At 38.1% G+C, this 19,965-nt stretch overlaps 1 protein-coding gene and 1 pseudogene across 1 annotated transcript; one reads left to right on the top strand and one right to left on the bottom strand.

Moving 5' to 3' along the window:
- Positions 1–12,164: 12,164 nt before the first annotated feature.
- LOC150015809 (N-acetyllactosaminide alpha-1,3-galactosyltransferase pseudogene) lies at positions 12,165–13,909 on the top strand (annotated as a pseudogene).
- A 3,624-nt stretch (positions 13,910–17,533) lies between these two features.
- FSCB (fibrous sheath CABYR binding protein) lies at positions 17,534–19,654 on the bottom strand. Its single transcript, XM_090268313.1, has one exon. The coding sequence runs from the start codon at positions 19,652–19,654 to the stop codon at positions 17,534–17,536; it is 2,121 nt and encodes a 706-aa protein (XP_090124439.1).
- Between the last annotated feature and the right edge of the window lie 311 nt (positions 19,655–19,965).

Below are 19,965 nucleotides of genomic sequence, written 5' to 3'. Positions count from 1 at the left end.
ACTAGAGAGAATTATGCTTAGCAAAATAAGCCAGGAAATGAAAGAAAAATACCTTATGCTGTCACCTATTACAGGAAACTAATGAACAACACAAACAAATGAGCAAAATTGAACCAAAGGTATGTAAACAAGGAGTAGACTAATAGTAACAAGGAAGGAGGTGGGAGGGAGAGAGGTGGTAAGAAGGGGATTGGTCTAGTCAAAGAACATGTATAAATGACCCACAGACATAGATACTGAGTGGGGATTGAATGTGGGAGAAGGGGGGACAGGGTGCAGGGAAGCAAGAGGGGGAAAAAAGTGGGACAACTGTAATGCAAAAACAAACAAAAAAACTTTAGTGGAGTAAAAATGAAAATATGAAGAATGGAAATGCCAGTTCAGTGAATATTAGAAGGACAAGGATTTTCCTTCGCACTGTATATTTTTCTCCCTATCTGATCCCTCCAGAGTTTGGCATTCTAAAGAAGTAAGTAATGACATAAGTTTCTTTGCATAAAACGAATAAGACCAGTTGTTAATAGAGGTTTTTTTTTGACCAAGATTTGACTGGAATGTCATGCCTAAAGGAGACCAAAAAGCACTGAGAAACTTGGAATGACTTTTGAAGGAAATAAAAGCCCATGAGATAAAAGGCCTGGTACCTTGGTTGGTTGTGTGGTGCATGACAATATTTCCAGGGAAGGAATGAAGGTTGTTTACCTGAAAGATGGCTAGAAGGGAACTTAAGGCACAATGGAAAACCAGAAGAACTTGGAAAAGACAGGTGTGTACAGGCAAGGCTGAATGCCAGGTATGTGGCTCAGCTTCTGTGCCCTGAAGGGCAGACTGAAGGTCACCCTAAATGTTCCTTGTGTAAGTTCCAGCAAAGCAGAACTAAAGATCATAAGTGATCATTTGCTGCTCTTTTTGTGTTTATGCAAATGAACAGGATAAATTAAAAATGGAATTAATGCAGTCCCTTTAATGACAAGGAGGGTAATCTTAGGGAGAAAAGTCGTGATTCAAGAAAAATCACAATGATCAGTGGTAGACTATAAAGTAGTGCAGCTAACCGTCTTTAAAGTTTCTTTTCATTTAAAATTTGTTTTCATTTGAAAGTTAAACTATGTCTGTGGTATCATCAAAGATATTTAATTTACAGGCAAGAAGAATGTCAAATGCCTTGCAACTGGTTGTCTTTCCAATAAGACAGTCTTACAGATTTAGAGACTTGTATGTGGGTTATGTTACATAAATTAACATGTGTTTTCTGTTTTCAAAGGGCATAAGCCTATGATCTCATTACCTGAGTGATTGTCTGTACATATAGGCCTCACTTAATCCTGTCTGCATTGCTGCCTCCTGAGACTCAATGGCTTGGCTGAACTAAGTGGCTGGGTTGGTGAAGAATGGGGTGGTTTGTGGGCTTCACTTTAAAACTGGTTTCTCTTTTCTATCCTAATGGCTTGGACAGAAAGGGCCCAGAGGTCTGAGAGGGGGGAAACCTAAAATATTTCCTTCAGCCCAAACTAAGTATAATGGGCAAAAGGATTTTGGACAGATGAGATGTGCCTAGCACACCTTCCTCCAAAGAAGCCCTTTTGTTTCCCTAATGTGGGACATTGAAAAATGAATCCCTGCCTTTTGTCATCTAGTGGTTATGGATTGAATGATGCCTTTTAACCCTGTTGCCAAATCTCTTGCCCCCAGAATACAAGGATGCCAGCTTGTTAAACCAAGCACGCCGTTGTCCAGGGACAGCCAACTGACCTGGAGTCTACATGATCCTTCCCCATGTGGGAAGGCCACCCTCCCCTCCACACACCCACTCTTATTAGGGATTTCTGGACCCAAGGGTAGGTAGGATGATGACCATGTCCAGCTTGAAGCAGCTAGAAGAGCTCGAGACCTTCGCCCATTGTCCTTTATAAGATTATAAAGGGTCTTAAGTCTGAGAGGGAGGGATTGTTATCTTTTATTGTTAAAATAATTAATCATTTATTTATTTTTAAAAAGATGAAGAATATATGAAAGGGTGAAGTGGGAGAGCTTGTATGTACAACCCATGGGCATGGACTTGGGTGGGATTGCTGGGGGAGGGGTGTGTTATGTGGAGGGGAGCAGAGGGGAAAAATTTGGAACTATTGTAACAATATAATAAATAAAATATTCTTAAAAAAATGCATGAAACATTTAATTTAAATCCCATCTTAGATTTCCTACTCTTAGCTGATAACCATGCTCCTAGTCCTTAGAAAAATACAAGTCTACTGTGCCCCAACCCACCAAATTAATATCTGACACAACACATAGTATCAAATTACCACATCAGGATCACACATATCAAGGATCTTCCCTAGTAGCAATTTTTAGTAATAAAGTCAAGCACATAAGCAATCAAGAGAGAAAAGTCTGAAACACTCTGTACAGATCCCTGGGTCCTTTTCTAGAGCAAGGAGTCATATGACCCAGAAAAACAGCTGAGGTCTCTGAGGTTTGTGGCTCACCTTACATAATCAAGAGGGTTTAGTTATGAAATAACTTCATTTTAAACCCTAGAGAATTATGGAATTTATGTGACACTTTTTGTGAGCTCTGCTTCATATATCCATATATTCTAGATGCATTTTCATAACATAATTCTCAGCCAAGGAGAGTCAATAAGGGACATTCCATAGATAAGGACTCTCCTCCTGACAAATATCATATGCATATTTACCCAAAGGATCAGTCACCATCTTTGCAGGGAGATGAAACTGAGTCATCTGCCTTCTTTTCCTTCCCTGAAAGCCTCACCCTGGTAAGCAGTGCAGAAATGAATCATGGGCCTGATGCTTTAACTCCTTTCTCCCCAACATCTATTCTTATTTCTTATTTATTCTTGTCTTAGAGGAAGAAGCTCTGCTTTACATTAGTAAGGTGCTCTGAATATTATCCTCATTATTCTTTTTCATTAGGTCCTCTAATATAGATTTTTTTCTTTTTTTTATTATGCCCATTAATATAGCTTTAACATGTTTCTACCTACCAGCTTCTCCTTCTTACCATATAAATATACTCATTCTCTCCCACTCAAAAACTATTCCTCAAAATTTATTATTTCAGACATATATAATATCCTTTCTTTACATTTAAAATTATTGGTGCTTACTTAGAGCTAAATGTGACTGTTAGAGTCATGTGGGGCATTTGGGTATTTCCTGAGCTTTAGAAGACACTTTTGCTGCTTACTGAATATATTCCTCTGGGTGTCCTATAAATACCTAAAACTCAGCGTATTCAAACTTAAAATTATTGTCTCTAATTTCTCTTCCCTAACATGTTCCTGTGTCTATTTTCCCATTTTAGTAAATGGAATACACATATACTAGATTTCCAAACTGAGAATCATGTGAAATGTTCCTTTCTCTACTGAGATTGACATCCAGTCACTTAGTGAGTTACATATTTTGTATGCATAATAAATCTCAAGCCATTTCCCTTTTGTTCCCAATAAGAGTGTATTAATTAAAGATTTTACCACGTTTGTTCAATAACTCAACACCTACATCAAATCATATCCAGCCACAGTTCTCCATATTTCCCAGTCATAGAAAGAAATCTCATCAAATCTCAAAGTCAGAATACACTAAGTCTAACATATTTTCCTAGTCTACTAGTTCAGAAACATCACCAGTAAAAGAAATGAGTCAGTAATATGATACGATTTATTCTTTGATATTACTTAGATATTGTTTTCATTTGTTTTGGTGTTGTTGTTTTGATATTTATTTGTTTTTATTATTTGTCTCCCTGCCTGTTCTTACCCAAAGCCCTAGAATCTTTCTGGTCCTGAATTCCCAGGCTGTGATTTTAAAACTAGCTTTAAGTAAAAACTATCAAAATTTGTTCATAACTGCAAATACATAATTTGGGCTAGTCTAAAGTTGTGTGCAAAAATCTCTCTAGCAGAAACAGACTGACAGCGACCAGAGGAGAGCAGAGAGGGGGATAAGGGTGGAAAGAAGGGGAAGGGGCTACTCATGGAACACGCATGAATGACTCATGGATATGGACAACAGGGTGGGGAGTAACTGTGGGAGCAGGGAGGTGGGGCACAGGGTGTGCAGGGAGGAGGAGGGCAAAGGGGGAAAAACTGGGACAACTGCAATAGAATTACAATAAAATAGTTTTTTTTTTTTAAGAAAAAATCTCTAGCAGAGACAAAAGTTATAATTTCTCATGTTGTCACTTTAATTTTAGAGTATAATTTTTAGAATTCTTTCAAGAGCTCCTAAATAATGGGAGATATATTAAACCCAGTTCATCTTCTGTTATTTAAACAGTAGTAGATGTCTATTAAGGGCAATGTGGTAAATAGAAAAATAAAAAGTAAAAAAAGACACCCATATTCCCAAACTCAAAAATAACCATTATGTCACTGAGGGTTCTCCTGAGTAACAGAACTAAAAGATATATTTTATTTTAAATGCATATTATGTGTCTAATATGTGTATAAACAGACTTTTTTTAGAGCTTGCTTTTATTTTATTTTTTTTTACTTATAGATTTACATATTTTTTAAATTTATTTTTGTTGTATTACAGTTGTCCCATTTTTCTCCCATTGCTCCCCCCTGCCTGGCCCACTCCTAAACAGGCTTATTTTAAGGAATTGGCTCCCATAATTGTGATGGCTGGCAAGTCAAAAGGTCTATAGAGTAGGCTACTGTAGTTAGAACAGGAGCAGTCATGGGTGTTCCAGTCCTGAAGCAAAATTTCCTCTCCAGGAAATCTCCATTTACTCTATGCCCTTCAACTGATTGAATGAAGCTCACTCACATTATTAAGGATAATCTCCTTTCTTAAAGTTAACTTATTTTAGCTATCATCCACATCTACAAAATGCCATTAGAGCAACACCTAGGTAAATATTTCATTAAATACATGGGTACTATAAGCCTAGCCAAATAAACAATAATACAGTAGTCCCTCTATATCACGGTTCACTTATCACGGCTTCACTGTATCATAGGATTTTTAAAAATACTATATTTAATTATCGCAGATTTTTTGCTGTATCGGGGGATATTGCGGTACTGTATATGTATGCTGTTAAAGTTACGTAGGTTTAAAAGTGTAAAATATGTTTAAGAACATAAGTAGTGTTTATAAAAGTGTGGAAAATGTTAATAAGGGAGTGGGAAAGGTTAATGAGGGACTGGGAACAGTTTATAAGTGTGCGGGAAGTGTTTATAAAACCTTAAAATATATATAAATACTAAAATAAATGTAAGGTTCCTACTTCGTGGATTTTCACCTATTGTGGGGATGTCTAGAATGTTATACCCACCATAAGTGAGGGAATACCGTATTACCCATCATGACCATATAACAATTTCTTCAGTCTTTTTCTAGATATAAGTGGGATTGCACATGTGAGTGCCGTGATAAAACATAATAGAAAGGAAGACATTTCGAAAGAATATTTTTTTGTCAAATTAAAGGGTCATTCTAATAACCAAGAGTTTAAAATTTAACCTGTCATCCATTGCTATTGCAAAGGGAGATACCAATGCCTTTACATTCTCAGAGGTGTGTTTAGGTTTGCTAGTTCAATTTGTGTAGTTGACTTCACAAAGAAATCTTGGGATGGTTTGAGGATTATATCTGGTTGCTGGTCTTAGAAATATTTCTTATGATCTGAAAAATGACCTCAAGATCTCATTTTTAAGGCCAGTTCTTGAAGTTTTGTTGAAGGAAATAGAAACTCTCTCCAACCTTCTTCTCCTACTTAGCTTCATGACACTCAATTAATGGAGCACGTTTTAATATTATATCAAAATATGCTCAAAGCAAAGCCTTCTTCCCACTTCCCATTTTCTTCTTCTGCCTTTTCTTGCAGAACTGCACTTCTCCAGATGCAATGTGTCACCATCAGTATTTCTTTCTTTATATCCAGTTATTTTCTGAAAAGTAGTTTTGTTGTCTCAGGTACAAATAAAAAGATACCAATGGAGGTGAAAAATCAAATTCTGGCTATTGTAAAACTATAGCACCTTTGTAATGGAAAGATGTCTATCAGTGAACAAGTGAAAGTTTTGAGTAGGCTGCCTGAGAGGTCTGCCTGGGGAGATGGGGAACCATCAGATGATTAAGACAGTATCTGAGCCACAAGATTAAATGAGTTTACTGAGGAAGTGAATGTACAGAGGGGAGAAGAGAAAAAAGAGATGCAGGAACAAAAACCTTGGGTTCTTCAGCATTAGGAGGCTAGGAGATGGGGGTTGGGGATCAGCAAAGAAAACTGAGAATAATCAGTCAATATGTGAGAAGGAAATCATCCTGAATGCAAAAAAGGAAAAATACATCAAAGAAGAGAGTATTGATCCACTATTAAATGGTACTATTGGGCTACATAAAATGGGGGTTATTGCCTATGGGACTTGGCCAAGATCACCATGGACTGCTATGATAGCAGGGTAAGCAGAGCAGTGGAAGTGAAAGCCTGATTGGAGCAGGTTCAAGAGAGAATTGGCAGAGAGGAATTAAATAATAAGAACCAGAACCAGCATTTGTTGCCTGCTGTGTACTAGGTGTTGTGCAAAGAACTTATGAAGGATTAACCATTCTGTGATTCACAACAATCCCATTGGTTAGTTGTTGTTATTATACCAGTTTTTCAGATGAGTAAACTGAAGCACAGAGAGCTTAATTAACCTGAACAAAACAAGCAGCTCATAAATGATGGAGTCATGGTTTGCAAACTGGCAGCCACAAACTTAACCTCCACTTTATTCCCCCATCCTATATTTAATGAGGGTGATAGAAAGTAAGATACAGTAGATAGTGAAGGACCATGACTATCATTATAAGGGATATAGGTTTTATTCTTGTAAGCAAGTGACTGTATGAGCAGATTTGTGATTTTAAACATAACTCTGTAAATAATAGTAAAGGTTATTTAGAAGAAAGACTAGAATAGGAAAAGCAAATAACAGCCATAATAAGTGAAGAGAAGGATGTTAAGTACCTAAAGTGACAATGTTACCGAGAAGAAGCCATTACCAGAAATAAAAAGAGGCCTTTGTCAAGAAGACAATAATCCTATACATTTTACAGCTCATAGCAAAGCTTCAAGATACATGAAGCTAAAACTGATAGAACTTCAAGGGGAAATAGACAAGTTGACAATTACAGTCAAGGATATCAATATAAGTCTCTCAATAATCTCTAGAACAGGTATATAGAAAATGAGTAATGATATAGAAGAACTGAACATCACTTTCAACCAATTGCTGATTGTAAACTGATGTTTATAGAACCCTCCAGTGAAAAATAATAGAATATTTTATAAAACAGAGCACTCACCAAGATAGGTAATATGCTGGGCCATAAAACAAGTCAATAAATTTCAAAGGTGAAATTAAATAAAGTATATTTTATAACAAAACAGTGATTCAATGAATAATCAATAACAAAAAAAATGTAACATTTCCAAATATTTGAAAATCAAATAACATACTATTTAGTAACTCATACATCACAAATTAAATCAAATATAAAATTACAAAATATTTGAACTAAATGACAATAAAATCACAAGGTATTAAGATTTATGGACTACACTAAAACATTGCTCAGAGAGAAATGTGAAGCACTAAAATCCTGTATTAGAAAAGTAAAGACTCAATCAATGATATTATCTAAAAAAAAAACTAGAAAAAGGGTACATAAAAAAGTTAAGCAGAAAAGTAGAAATAATAAAAATGAAACCAAATGTCAACGAAATAAAAAAATAGAGAAATAAATGAAAACAAACACTAATTCTTTGAGAAGATCAGTAAAACTGATAAATCTCAAGCCAGACTGATTCTGGAGTGGGGAGAAAGAGACAGAGAGAAAGGACACCACTTACAGTATTGGGATAAGGTATCAATAACTATATCATAATTAGAGAAATAATATCATTACAGACCGTATGGACATAAAAATAGTAAAAATGTTATACCAAAAAATACAAATAGACTTATACTTATTAGAGAAATATAATTTTTAGTTAAAAACTTTTCCATAGAAATTTTTCTCAGCTAAAGTCCCACTTAGAGTCTAGACCAAAATAATGATATAGAGATTTCCTGAATGTCCCTCCTCCCACAGATGCACCAAGTATACAGCTACATATAGAGCAGTTCCCTTTGAGAGAATTTCAGAAACTAGCTAAGTGACTCCCATACATCAGTTCAATAAGAAAATACTTGAAACATGTGGGAAAGCTTGAGATATACTCTTGCCATAAATTCTACCCCTAGACATGGCACCATATGATTAGGAGGGGAACCCCCAACTCCAGCTTCTTCCTGAGTAGTGAGGATTTGAACCACATATCTAGTGCTCCAACTTTTAAGGCTGCCACCTGCAGGTTGGGCCTCTAACTTGCCTACCTTTGAAAGCCAACAAGGATTGTGCTCACAAGTACCAAAGGACTATAGCAAACAAAGAAGCAGTTGTTAATCATATGATCAACTCAGTAGATACAGAGAAAGTATTTCACAAAATCAACATCCTTTCATGATAAAAACTCTCAGCAAATTATAGAAGAAGCACTCCTCATCATAATAAAGGCCATATATGACACACCTACAGCTAACATCATTCTCAAAGATGAAAAACTGAAAGCTTTTTCTCTAAGATCATAAACAAGACAGAAATTCCTACTCTTGCCACTTTTATTCAATATAGTACTGCAAGTCCCAGTCAGAGCAATTAGCCAAGAAGACATAAAAGGCATCTAAATTGGAATAGAAGAAATAAAATTCTCTCTGTTTGAAAATTATATAATATTTTACGTAGAAAATTCTTAAAACTTTACTAAAAGTAGAATAAATTCAGTAAAGTTCGAGAATACAAAATGAACACAAAAATCATTTGAGTTGCTATACAATAACAATAAATTACTAGAAAGAAAAATTAAGAAAATGGTCTCATTTACAATATCATCAAAAACAATAAATACTTAAGAACAAATTAACCAAGGAGATGAAAGATCTCTATGCTGAAAACTATAAGACATTGATGAAACAAACTGAAAATGACACAACTAAATTTAAAAATATGCTACCTTCTTAAATTCAAAAAAATAGTATTTTTAAAATGTTCATACTACCCAAAACCATCTCCATAGATTGAATGTAATGCCATCAAAATCTCAATGGAATTTTTATAGAAATGCAAAAGGCATCTGGAACCACAAAAGACTCCAAATAGCCAAAGCAATTTTGAGAAAAAGAATAAAGGTAGAGGCATTTCACTTCCTGACTTCAAACTATACTGCAAAGCTACAAAAATAAAAACACTATCTTGGTAACATTAAAATGGACATATAGATCAATGGAATATAGAGCCCAGAAGTAAATCTCTGCATGTATGGTTAATTCATTTTAACAAGCATATCAAAACTACACAGTGGGAAAAAGATTATCTATTCACTAAATAGTACTGGAAAAGTTGGATAACCACAAGCAAAATAATTAAATTGAACCCTTATCATACTCCATACACAAAAATCAACTAAAAATAGATTAAAGACTTGAACATAAGCCCTGAAACCATAAAACTCCTAGACGAAAAAACAGGTGGTAAGTTTCTTAAACTTGGAAACAACAAAAAATAATAAAAAAGTGAAACTACATCAAATTAAGCTTCTGCACAGCAAAAGAAACAATCAACAAAATTAAAAGGCAACCTATGGATTGGGAAAAAATATCTTCAAGGCACATATCTGATAATGAGTTAATATTCAAAATATACACAAAATTCACACAACTTTATAGTAAAACAAGCAAACAAAAAATAGTAACCTAACATCACTAATCACCAGGGAAATGCAAATAAAAATCAAAATGAGATATCAGCTCACACATATTAGGATGTCTATTATCAAAAAGACACAAAAGCAGATGCTGGAGAGAATGTGAAGCATTGGGAACCCTTGCACACTGGTAGTGGAAATGTAATCTGGTACAGCCATTATGAAAATAGTATTAAGGTTCCTCAAGAAATTAAAAATGGAGCTACCATATTATTTAGTCATCTCATTTAATTTCAAATGCAGTTAAATTATTATCTAAAAGAGATATTTTTACTTTCTTGTTCATTGCAGCATTATAATAGCCAAGGTATGAAAACAACCTAAGTGTATATCAGTGGATAGCTGGATAAAGAAGATGTGGCATACATATACACAATGATATAATGTTCAGTCATAATAATACTTTTTTTAAAGGAAATCTTGCCACTGGTGATAACATGGATGAACCTTCAGGGTATTAGGCTAGATGATATAAGCCAAACAAAGAAAGATAAATATTATATGATATCATTTTTGTGTGGAATCTACAAACTAATAAAAACAAAGAGTAGAATGGTGGTTCCTAGTAGGTAAGGGGTGGAAGAAATGGGAGATGTTAGTTAAAGGGTACAAATTCCAGTTATGAGTAAGTTCTGGGCATCTGGTATGCCAAATGGTGAGTATATATTATACAAGGTCTGTCTGGAAAAAGTCGAGCCATTGTTAATATAATGAGAACCATTTGCATGACATCAATGTAACCCGACAGCCAAGGAGAGTAGATTGGAATGTGCATGTGTGAACAATGACAACTTCACTGTACTAGTCAGTGGGGGTGGTAGATGCCATTGAGTGAGCATGAACACTGTGTGGCTATCTCATTCAAAATGCCTGAGCAAGTAGAATAATGAATCTGCATGAAATTTTGTGTTAAGCTTGAACATTCCTCTGCAGAAACTGTTCAGATAATTCAGAAGGTTTTCAGGGATGATGTAATGAGTGCAGCACAAATAAATGTGTGGCAAAATTGCTTCAAAGATGGTCCAGAATCTGTTGAAAGTGATCCATGTCCTGGAAGGCCTGCAACAAGCAGAACATCTGAGAATGTTGAACATGTACAGGCTGCGATCAAAATGATCAGTGACTGACAGTGCAAGAACTAGAAGCTGATTTGGAGATTCCAAAACCTACTACGTCTGAGATTTTGACTTAGGATCTTGGCATGAAATGTGTTGTGGCAAAATTCATTCCGTGGCTTCTGCTACCAAAGCAGAAGGAATATTGTGCTGCAGTTGATTCAAACCACTACCAATGAACCAGATTTCCTCAAGAAGCTCATAACCTGAGACGAATCATGGGTCTACAACTATAATCCGCAAATGAAGGTCCAGTCATTCCAATGGAAGTTGCCTTGTTTTCCATGCCTGAAGAAGGCGCAGCCAAGTCACAGAAAGATGAAGACCATGTTAACTGTGTTTTTTTTTATTAGAAAGGTGTTGTCCATTATGAGCATGCCCCTCCAGGCCAAATAGATAATGAATACTACCTCAATGTTCTTCACCAGTTGAGAGGCGCACTACAACAAAAATGGCCACAGCTATGGGCAACTGGTGATTAGCAGCTCATCACAACAACACACACACTTACACATCATGTCTCATGCAGTTTTTTTGGATATTCAGCCCCACTACAGCCTAGATTTGGCACCCTGAAACTTCTAGCTCTTTCTAATCATCTTTGAAAGGAAAAAAATTTCAGACCATCAATGAGGTTCAGGAAAATATTCATACAATAGGGCAGCTGATGGCAATTCCAACAAATGATTTTGCAAAGTGCTTTGAATGGTGGAAGAGACACTGGAAGAAATGTCTGAGGTCCCAATGCACCTATTTTGAAGGGGAGGGAGATGTCATTGTCTTATATACAATGTTGCTTGTATTTTGTATCTTCTTCAATAAATGTCTCTATTTTTCACATTATATGGCTGATACTTTCTGTATTATATACTTGAAAGTTGATAAGAGAGTAGATCTTAAATTTTCTCACCACCTCAAAAATATGTAATTATGTGAGGTAATGGATATATTAACTTCATTGAGACAATTATTTCACAAAGTTACATGTATTGAATCATCACATTATATACATTAAACTTATACAATGTTATGTCAATTATATCTCAATAAAGCTGGAGGAATAAAGCAAACCCAAAATAATTTTTTTAAACAGAAAAGAAGCCACAGTAGAATATATAAAAAATTTTAAAAACTTCAAATTTAGAAAAAATAAGTTTAACTGGATTTTAAGTGCTCAGAAAACAAAATAAAAAGGACTTGAGGCAGGCGGCACACTCGGCCCGCCTCGGGCGGAGGCGGCGTGGCCGCTGTCCGGACAGCCGAGGGCGCTGCCGAGACCGGGAGCCGAGGTGCGGTCCATTCCCGAGCGCACCCAGCTTCTGAAGATCAGGAGTTGGACCACAGCACCTTCCCTTCCTCCGAGCCCTGCCTCCTTCTGCGGAACGAAGCTCAATAGAACTTTGTTTGTTTTGCCTTTTACTCTGAGGGGAGAGAAGCAGACGATGAGGAGAAAATAATGAATGTCAAAGGCAGAGTGATTTTGTCAATGCTGGTCGTCTCAACTGTAATTCTTGTGTTTTGGGAATACATCAACAGCCCAGAAGGCTCTTTCTTGTGGATATATCACTCAAAAAACCCAGAAGTTGGCGACAACGGCGGGCAGAAGGGCTGGTGGTTTCCGAGCTGGTTTAACAATGGGACCCACAATTACCAAGAGGAAGAAGAAGACATAGACAAGGAAAAGGAAGACGAAGAAGAGCTTCAGCTCTCGGACTGGTTTAACCCACAGAAGCTGCCGGAGGTGGTGACAGTGACTGGATGGAAGGCGCCGATTGTGTGGGAAGGCACTTACAACAGAGCCATCTTAGAAAATTACTATGGCAAACAGAAAATTACCGTGGGCTTGACGGTTTTTGCAATCGGAAGATACATTGAGCATTACTTGGAGGAGTTCTTAACATCTGCTAATAAGCACTTCATGGTTGGCCAGAGAGTCATATTTTACATCATGATGGATGATGTCTCCAGGTTGCCTTTGATACAGCTGGGTCCTCTGCGTTCCTTCAAAGTGTTTGAGGTCAAGTCTGAGAAGAGGTGGCAGGACATCAGCATGATGCGCATGAAGACCATTGCGGAGCACATTGCGGACCACATCCAGCACGAGGTCGACTTCCTCTTCTGCATGGACGTGGACCAGGTCTTCCAAGACACCTTTGGGGTGGAGACCCTCGGCCAGTCAGTGGCTCAGCTACAGGCCTGGTTCTATAAGGCAGATCCTGATGAGTTTACTTATGAGAGGCGGAGAGAGTCCTCAGCATTCATTCCTTACGGCCAGGGGGATTTCTACTATCATGCAGCCATTTTTGGAGGAACGCCCATTCAGGTCCTAAACATCACCCAGGAGTGCTTCAAGGGAATCCTCCACGACAAGAAAAATGACATAGAAGCCAAGTGGCATGATGAAAGCCACCTAAACAAGTATTTTCTTCTCAACAAACCCACTAAAATCTTATCCCCAGAATATTGCTGGGATTATCATATAGGCCTGCCTTCAGATATTAAGACTGTCAAGATATCTTGGCAGACAAAAGAATATAATTTGGTTAGAAATAATATCTGACTTTAAATTGTGTCAGTGGGCTTCTGAATTTGGGAGAGTATTCTGGCTACTTCCTCAGAAAAGTAACACTTAATTTTAACTTAAAAAAAAAAAATACTAACAAGACACCAACCCAGCAAGTGTATACTATTCCTCCTTGTAACTTTGAGGCTTGTAATGCAGGAGAATGAACCTGTGGTAATCAGATGTAAATTCCCAATGATTTCTCACCTATTCTGGGTTTGGGGGAAATACTATTAGTTGAACTAAAAAAAATTGTCACAGGCAAAGAAAAAGCCAGAAACACTCTACATGTGCCAGGTAGCGTACTGTAGAAAAGGGTGCTGAGTCTAAAGCGACGTAGGTTGCTTTGCAGCAGGAGAACTCTAAGTGAGGACACTGTCCACGTGGCATTCCTCAGGTGGTTTCATGCCGTTTGTCGTCCGTGTCCTTTTCTCAGAATGTTTGGCTTCTGTGCAAAGGATTGGCCAAGATTCCCAGCGGTTATCATGCCGGCGGTGACTGTTGGGAGTCACAGGGAATCTGAAGGAAGTGAAAACAGAGCCTCAAAGAGAGTTTGTCATAAACTAGCACAGAGGATGGAAAGAGAAGGGGCTGATCACTGTGGGGCGGGGCCCCCTCAGAGGAGCCCCGGACACGGGGTGGGCACCTAAGTGCAGCACGCATGGAGCCAGGCACTGAGTGGGTGGGGGGCAGTGTGGATGGTCTCCGCCTCCTCGATCCCACGACAACTAGAGCAGAGGGGACTTGCATGGAAGATGCTTCTTGTTTGCCCAAGTCACATATAGTCTGCCGGGTTCTGCAACTTGTGTCTTCAGGTTCTTGGCAAGACATGGAGGGTGTCAGAGAAGACAAAGGCCCACAGTGGACTGAAGAGGCTTGCAAGGCATTACATTTTTCCAGACTTGTGCTTTATGACAATCAGTCATTAGCAAATCCTGCTGCCACCTGCTGTGCCCTGCAGGGTCCCTCCGCCTATCATGCCCCACTTGGAGGGCTGACATCAGGAGTAGATTGGAGGAGAAGCCCTCTCATCAAGTAACCTCATTTTCCCCTGCGTTGCTGAGGTGTAACAACAACTAGACGCGTTTAATAAAATGGTTAATTGCTTTTATATCAAAATCAGAGGGGATGGCAGCGAGAGAGACCCATTCCTCACGATTGAACAGCTTACCATTCAATTCCCTTCTCTAAGAGAAGTTATGAAACCCTACATATTATTTAAAGTTAATTCAATATAAAGGAAGTTAGGGAGCAACGTCTGCATATTTATATTTTGCTTGTGTTCCAGTTTATGTCATTTGTTTCCATTTTTAAGTGACTTACTTTGCATTGGCTTGATGTTCAGCACAGTGGGCTTCTCTGATAAAATGAAACCTACGTTTTGTCTGCCGTCTCACTGTGCCTCCTCCTCTTCACTTCTTGCCAGACATATCACAGGCAACAAAACAAAACAAAAAATCCTGAAGTGGACTTCGTAAAAGAAAAAGGAAATCACACATCAGTTAGGACTTTTGTTTTTCTGTAACTCAAGTTTTCTGGAATACATTCTGAAGGAGGGAATGTTAATAGGTTTAAGTCCTGAACCAAAGAAATTATCCTGAATGATTAAAGAGCTGATGTTTAAAAAAAAAAAAAAAAAAAAAAAAAAAAAAGGACTTGAAAATATCAAAACAGCAACCCTCATTCAAATCTAGAATAATGTTTCTCAGTCTCAAATCTGGTCGCATATTTAAAACAACAATAACAACATGTATTCAACCCTTTGTATCCATGGGTTCCTTACCTCCAAATTTAACCAACTGCAATCAAAAACATGTTTTCAGTCTGTAGTTGAGAATTCACATATATGAAGGGCCAGCTATATACTTTGTACTATACCATTTTACATGTGGGACTTGTGCATTCTTGAATCCTGGAACCAATCCTCCATGTACACCAGGGGATGACTGTGCTTACAAAAATTGTTAGAAAAATTTAACAAAGAAATGTGAAAATTTTAACAGAAGAATGTGAGAAAAACTTAACAATCAGGCATAAAAACTTAAGGTTTAGAATCATCAAACTAGAGTTTTCACTAAACAAAGAAATACACTTATCAAATTAAAATTTTTATGAGAATCATCTCATCATCCAGAAGACTGTAGTAAGACAAACTATTTTCCCAAAATTTGCCACAATTATAGAAATCAAGATGTCCTTTTGTTACAGAATGGGGGTGTCCAAAAACCCCCAGAGCTTGCGGCTGGGAGATGGGGAAAAGGAAGCAGCTTTCAGGATGCCTTCACATGCCTGAAGCTGGTGGCTGGTATCTTTGTTATGCAAATTGCTTTGACGCATCCAAGGCCCGGGAGGGGTCTTCAACTGTGGAATGGTATGGAAAGAGCACACAGAGCCTGCATGAGATCAGAACTGTATACCATGCCCACTGCATCACAGGATGCAGTCAGGGATTTAAAAATAAGCTGCAGACATTTTAAAGACACACACCATGTTGCTTTGAAAAGAAGGGTTCTCCATGCAGTTAGGAGAAGGTGCTCTCCATGTGGATTAGAAATGGGGAACGCAATGCGGCTTTGAAAAGGAAAGAACATCATGCAGCTTTGAGAACACTTTGCAGCTTGGAGGAGGGGGAATACCTTTGTGGTTTTGAAAAGGAAAGGCTGGAATTCACGCAGCTCTGGATTAAAAGCTGGTGGACACCATAACACAGACAAGGCCTCCCCAATCAGAATCGAATGATTGGCAGCTACCGGTAAAGCTGAACTGTGTCTAGGAAGTAGGGAAACGGTATCTCTAACTTTTCTAAAACTAGCCTGGGAGGCAGAAATATGTGTTTGTAGGTGTTTTAAGGAAAATAAGACCTAACAGCAGAAATCCGCAAATAATCTAAATCTATATAACTATTAAATAAACAATTCTTTTTCTGTTTACTAAACTCTGGTATTGAGAGTTATAATTCTGGCGGCAGGCAATCGAGCCCCTAACAAAACAGCCCGTGGGTTATGTTTCAATTGGAGCAGCCCAACGGTTCTATAACACTTTAATAATAGACAATAATCCATAATTACTCTTTAAAACTGTCAATAGCTTATACTATAGTAATTCAACTTTATTCTAAGCTTCTTTGTCACAAGTTCAGAGTGCAAAAATATAAGCCAAGCTTTGAAAGAACTCATCACAATGTAACTTGAAATGAAATTAAAACTAAATAGGAATATGCCCTCAAGACAATCAAAGTATTTCTTCTTTATGTTTACACACCTTTTTAAATATTCATCCATGATTATCTTTACTGAAATGAAGATTTTTAGGAAGAAAATAAGTTTCCCTATCCAGACATTGAAATGTAAAATATTCCAGAAGATAGGGGTAAATACAGGATAGAAATGTCTGTCTCAGAAGGAATCAAATGGAATGAGAATAAGAAATATGAAGAATTTACTGAAAAGAAAGAAAGTAACACGTAACTTTAGATGTGTGAGTCGAACTCAAGGAATTTAAAGTAGATAAGAGAACTGAAGAAAATGCCTTTTTCACTACAAGCTACATAGAGGGAAAAGAAAATATGGCTGTACACCTTTGTTAAAAGTGTTTAGTGTAAAAAGGATATTTTAAGTAGTTATTTCAATCATAAACTTATTTAATTTCAAAATAGGTATTTTATACACTCTAGGTTGAATGAAAATAACAAGTAATTTTAAACCACTCATTTTTATTGTTCATTTTCCAACCTGCAGTTTACATCTTGGGGTTTTATTTCATTTGCTTTTTCACAAAGCTACTTCCAAATGACTACCCTTTTGCAAAGTATATACTTCTGGAACCCCCTAGCCTCTAATAGCTAGCTTAGTTAAGACCTCACTATGGCTGAGAAAGAGGCCCTTATTTTTAGTTATATATGGATGACACCCTCCATTTCAATAGGAGAAACCTGTTCTTTCTTGATAGTAGACAACTCTGCAGGAATAGATTTCAGTGCTAAAAGCTCTCCAGATTTTGGCTTATCTTTTAAAGTTGTTGATTCTTATTTTCCCACTGGGATGTCTGTTGTCTTGGAAGATTGATATTCAGTAAACACATTCCCCACCAGAGCCTCATCAGCGGGGATTTGTTCAGATACTAGGGGCTGAACTGCAGCAGGGAAATTTTTTATAGAGATATGTGTAACAGAGACCTCTTCAGGCGATGGAGGCTGTTTGTCAACAGGGACCAATTCTGAAGTGGGTTCTTCAGTTGGTATTAGCTGAAGTTCAGTAGGAGTTTCTTCTGCAGAGGCCTCCTCAGCTGGTGGAGACTGAACTTCAGTTGGTGCCTCTCCTGCAGGGAACTCCTCAGCTGGTGGAGACTGGTCTTCTGCAGGGAACTCCTCAGCTGGTGGAGACTGGTCTTCTGCAGGGAACTCCTCAACTGGTGGAGACTGATCTTCTGTAGGGAACTCCTCAGCTGATGGAGACTGAACTTCAGCTGGTGCCTCTCCTGCAGGGAATTCCTCAGTTGATGGAAACTGAACTTCAGCTGGTGCCTCTTCTGCAGGGAACTCCTCAGCTGATGGAAACTGAACTTCAGCTGGTGCCTCTCCTGTAGGGATATTCTCAGCTGGTGGAGACCGAACTTCAGCTGGGGCCTCTCCTGCAAGGAACTCCTCAGCTGGTGGAGACTGAATTTTAGCCGGGGTCTCTTCTGCAGGGAACTCCTCAGATGGTAGAGACTGATCTTCTGTATGGAACTCTTTGGCTGGTAGAGACTGAACTTCAAGGGTCTCTTCTGCAGGAAACTCCTCAGCTAGTGGAGACTGATCTGCAGGGAACTCCTCAGTTAGAGACTCAAGTTTGAGAGGGGCCTCTCCTGCATTAACTTCAATAGGAGGCTCCTCAGCTAAGGGAAGTTGAAGTTCAGCTGGGATCCATTCTGCAGGGGCTTCCACAGGTGGCAGAGATTGAAATTCTGAGGTCTTTTGTGTAGGAGCTCCTGCAGTTGACGAAGGATTAGTGTAAGCAGATGGCTCTTCTGAAATAGCCTCTTCAGGAGGGGTAGGTTCTACTTCAACAGGGGCCTCTTCTTTAGGGACCTCCTTAGCTGGTAGAGACTGAACTTCAGCAGAGGTCTTCTCTGAAAGCACTTCTTCAGCTTGGGAAGGCTGTATTTCATCAGGAGCCTCTTCAGCTACTGGAGGCTGAACTTCAGAGGGAGGCACTTCTAAAAGAGACTCTTCAGCAGGGGTAGGCTCTACTTTAGCAGGGGCCTCATCGGCAGCAGCTTCCTCAGTTGGTGGAGGTTGAAGTTCCTCAGGGGCCTCTTCTGCAGTAGTCTTCTCAGCTGGTGGAGACTGCACTTCAGCAGAGGTCTTTTCTACCCTGGGTGGCTGTCCTTCAACAGGAAAGTCATGCTCATCTGAAAGTACTAAAGTACCTTTTTTCATTTGTTGACTAAATGAAGATCTGTTGACACTTCTCTGCCTAATTTTATCATTGCTATTTGTTATGCGTTGAAATTTAAGATGTTCAGTAATGAAAATCTTCCCTGAGGATTTACATTTCTGTACACCCTCCTTTGAATTTGAAAAAGAACTACTTGGCGTGCCAACAACCACTTTTTCTGATTCACCAAAATAGATCTGCTGTTCTTCATCTTTTTCTGTTTGAGGAATGTTCATCATTGTCCAATCTCTAGTACAACTCGTCTGCTCAGAGCTGTCTATTTCGAGTTGAACTGAGTGTTTGCCTGATAGAATTTCTCCTTCATGAACAGTCTCTAGAAATTCAGAAGCTGCTTCTCCAACAGCAGCTGGCTTTTCTTCAGATATCGCTGTTGTAGCAACTGACTTTATTTCTTTTTTCTCTTCTGCATTAGTGTCTGTCTGCAGAGATTTATCAGTCATATCTTGCACATGCTTTCTCTTTTTCCAAGTTTTCTGAAGCTGAGAGGATACTCTAAGAGACTCATAGTTGACTTTGCTTTCAGGAATATTACTAACACTAAGGGTAGCTTTGGGGTCACATGACTGTGTTATGGGAAGGTGTTTCTTTTTCTCTGTCACTTCAGTCTGTTGAGATTTGTCTACCATTGGTTGGCTGGGTCTTCTTCTCTTTCGAATTTCTTGTCTCCCTGCTGAAATAGGCTGATCATGTTTGTCACTCTCCTCCATATGTACAACTGGTGAATTTCAAATTTATTAATGATCAATAATTACAATGTACCAGATAGTTAAGCTTTTACCCTCCTTCATTAAGTGTTACTCTCTTGAGCTCTCCCAGAAAAAATTTAATCCAAAAATTATTTCATTCTTGATAGACCCCACCTTACTCAGTAGGCATCTTTTTTGTTTAGTCTCTAGTATGACTAGTATGAAACTTCTAAACTTCTAGAAGTTTCCCTCAAGGGTCTATGACATCACAGGCAATTCTCACTACAACGTTCCGTCTGTGGTATTCTCAGCAAGTTTTAACTTCATAAACA

This window comes from Furipterus horrens, unplaced genomic scaffold, assembly GCF_987537825.1.
Source record: "Furipterus horrens unplaced genomic scaffold, mFurHor1.1.pri manual_scaffold_3, whole genome shotgun sequence".
Lineage (NCBI taxonomy): Eukaryota > Metazoa > Chordata > Mammalia > Chiroptera > Furipteridae > Furipterus > Furipterus horrens.
The sequence above is the reverse complement of the archived record's forward strand: the minus strand, read 5'-3'. Positions and strand labels throughout refer to the sequence as shown.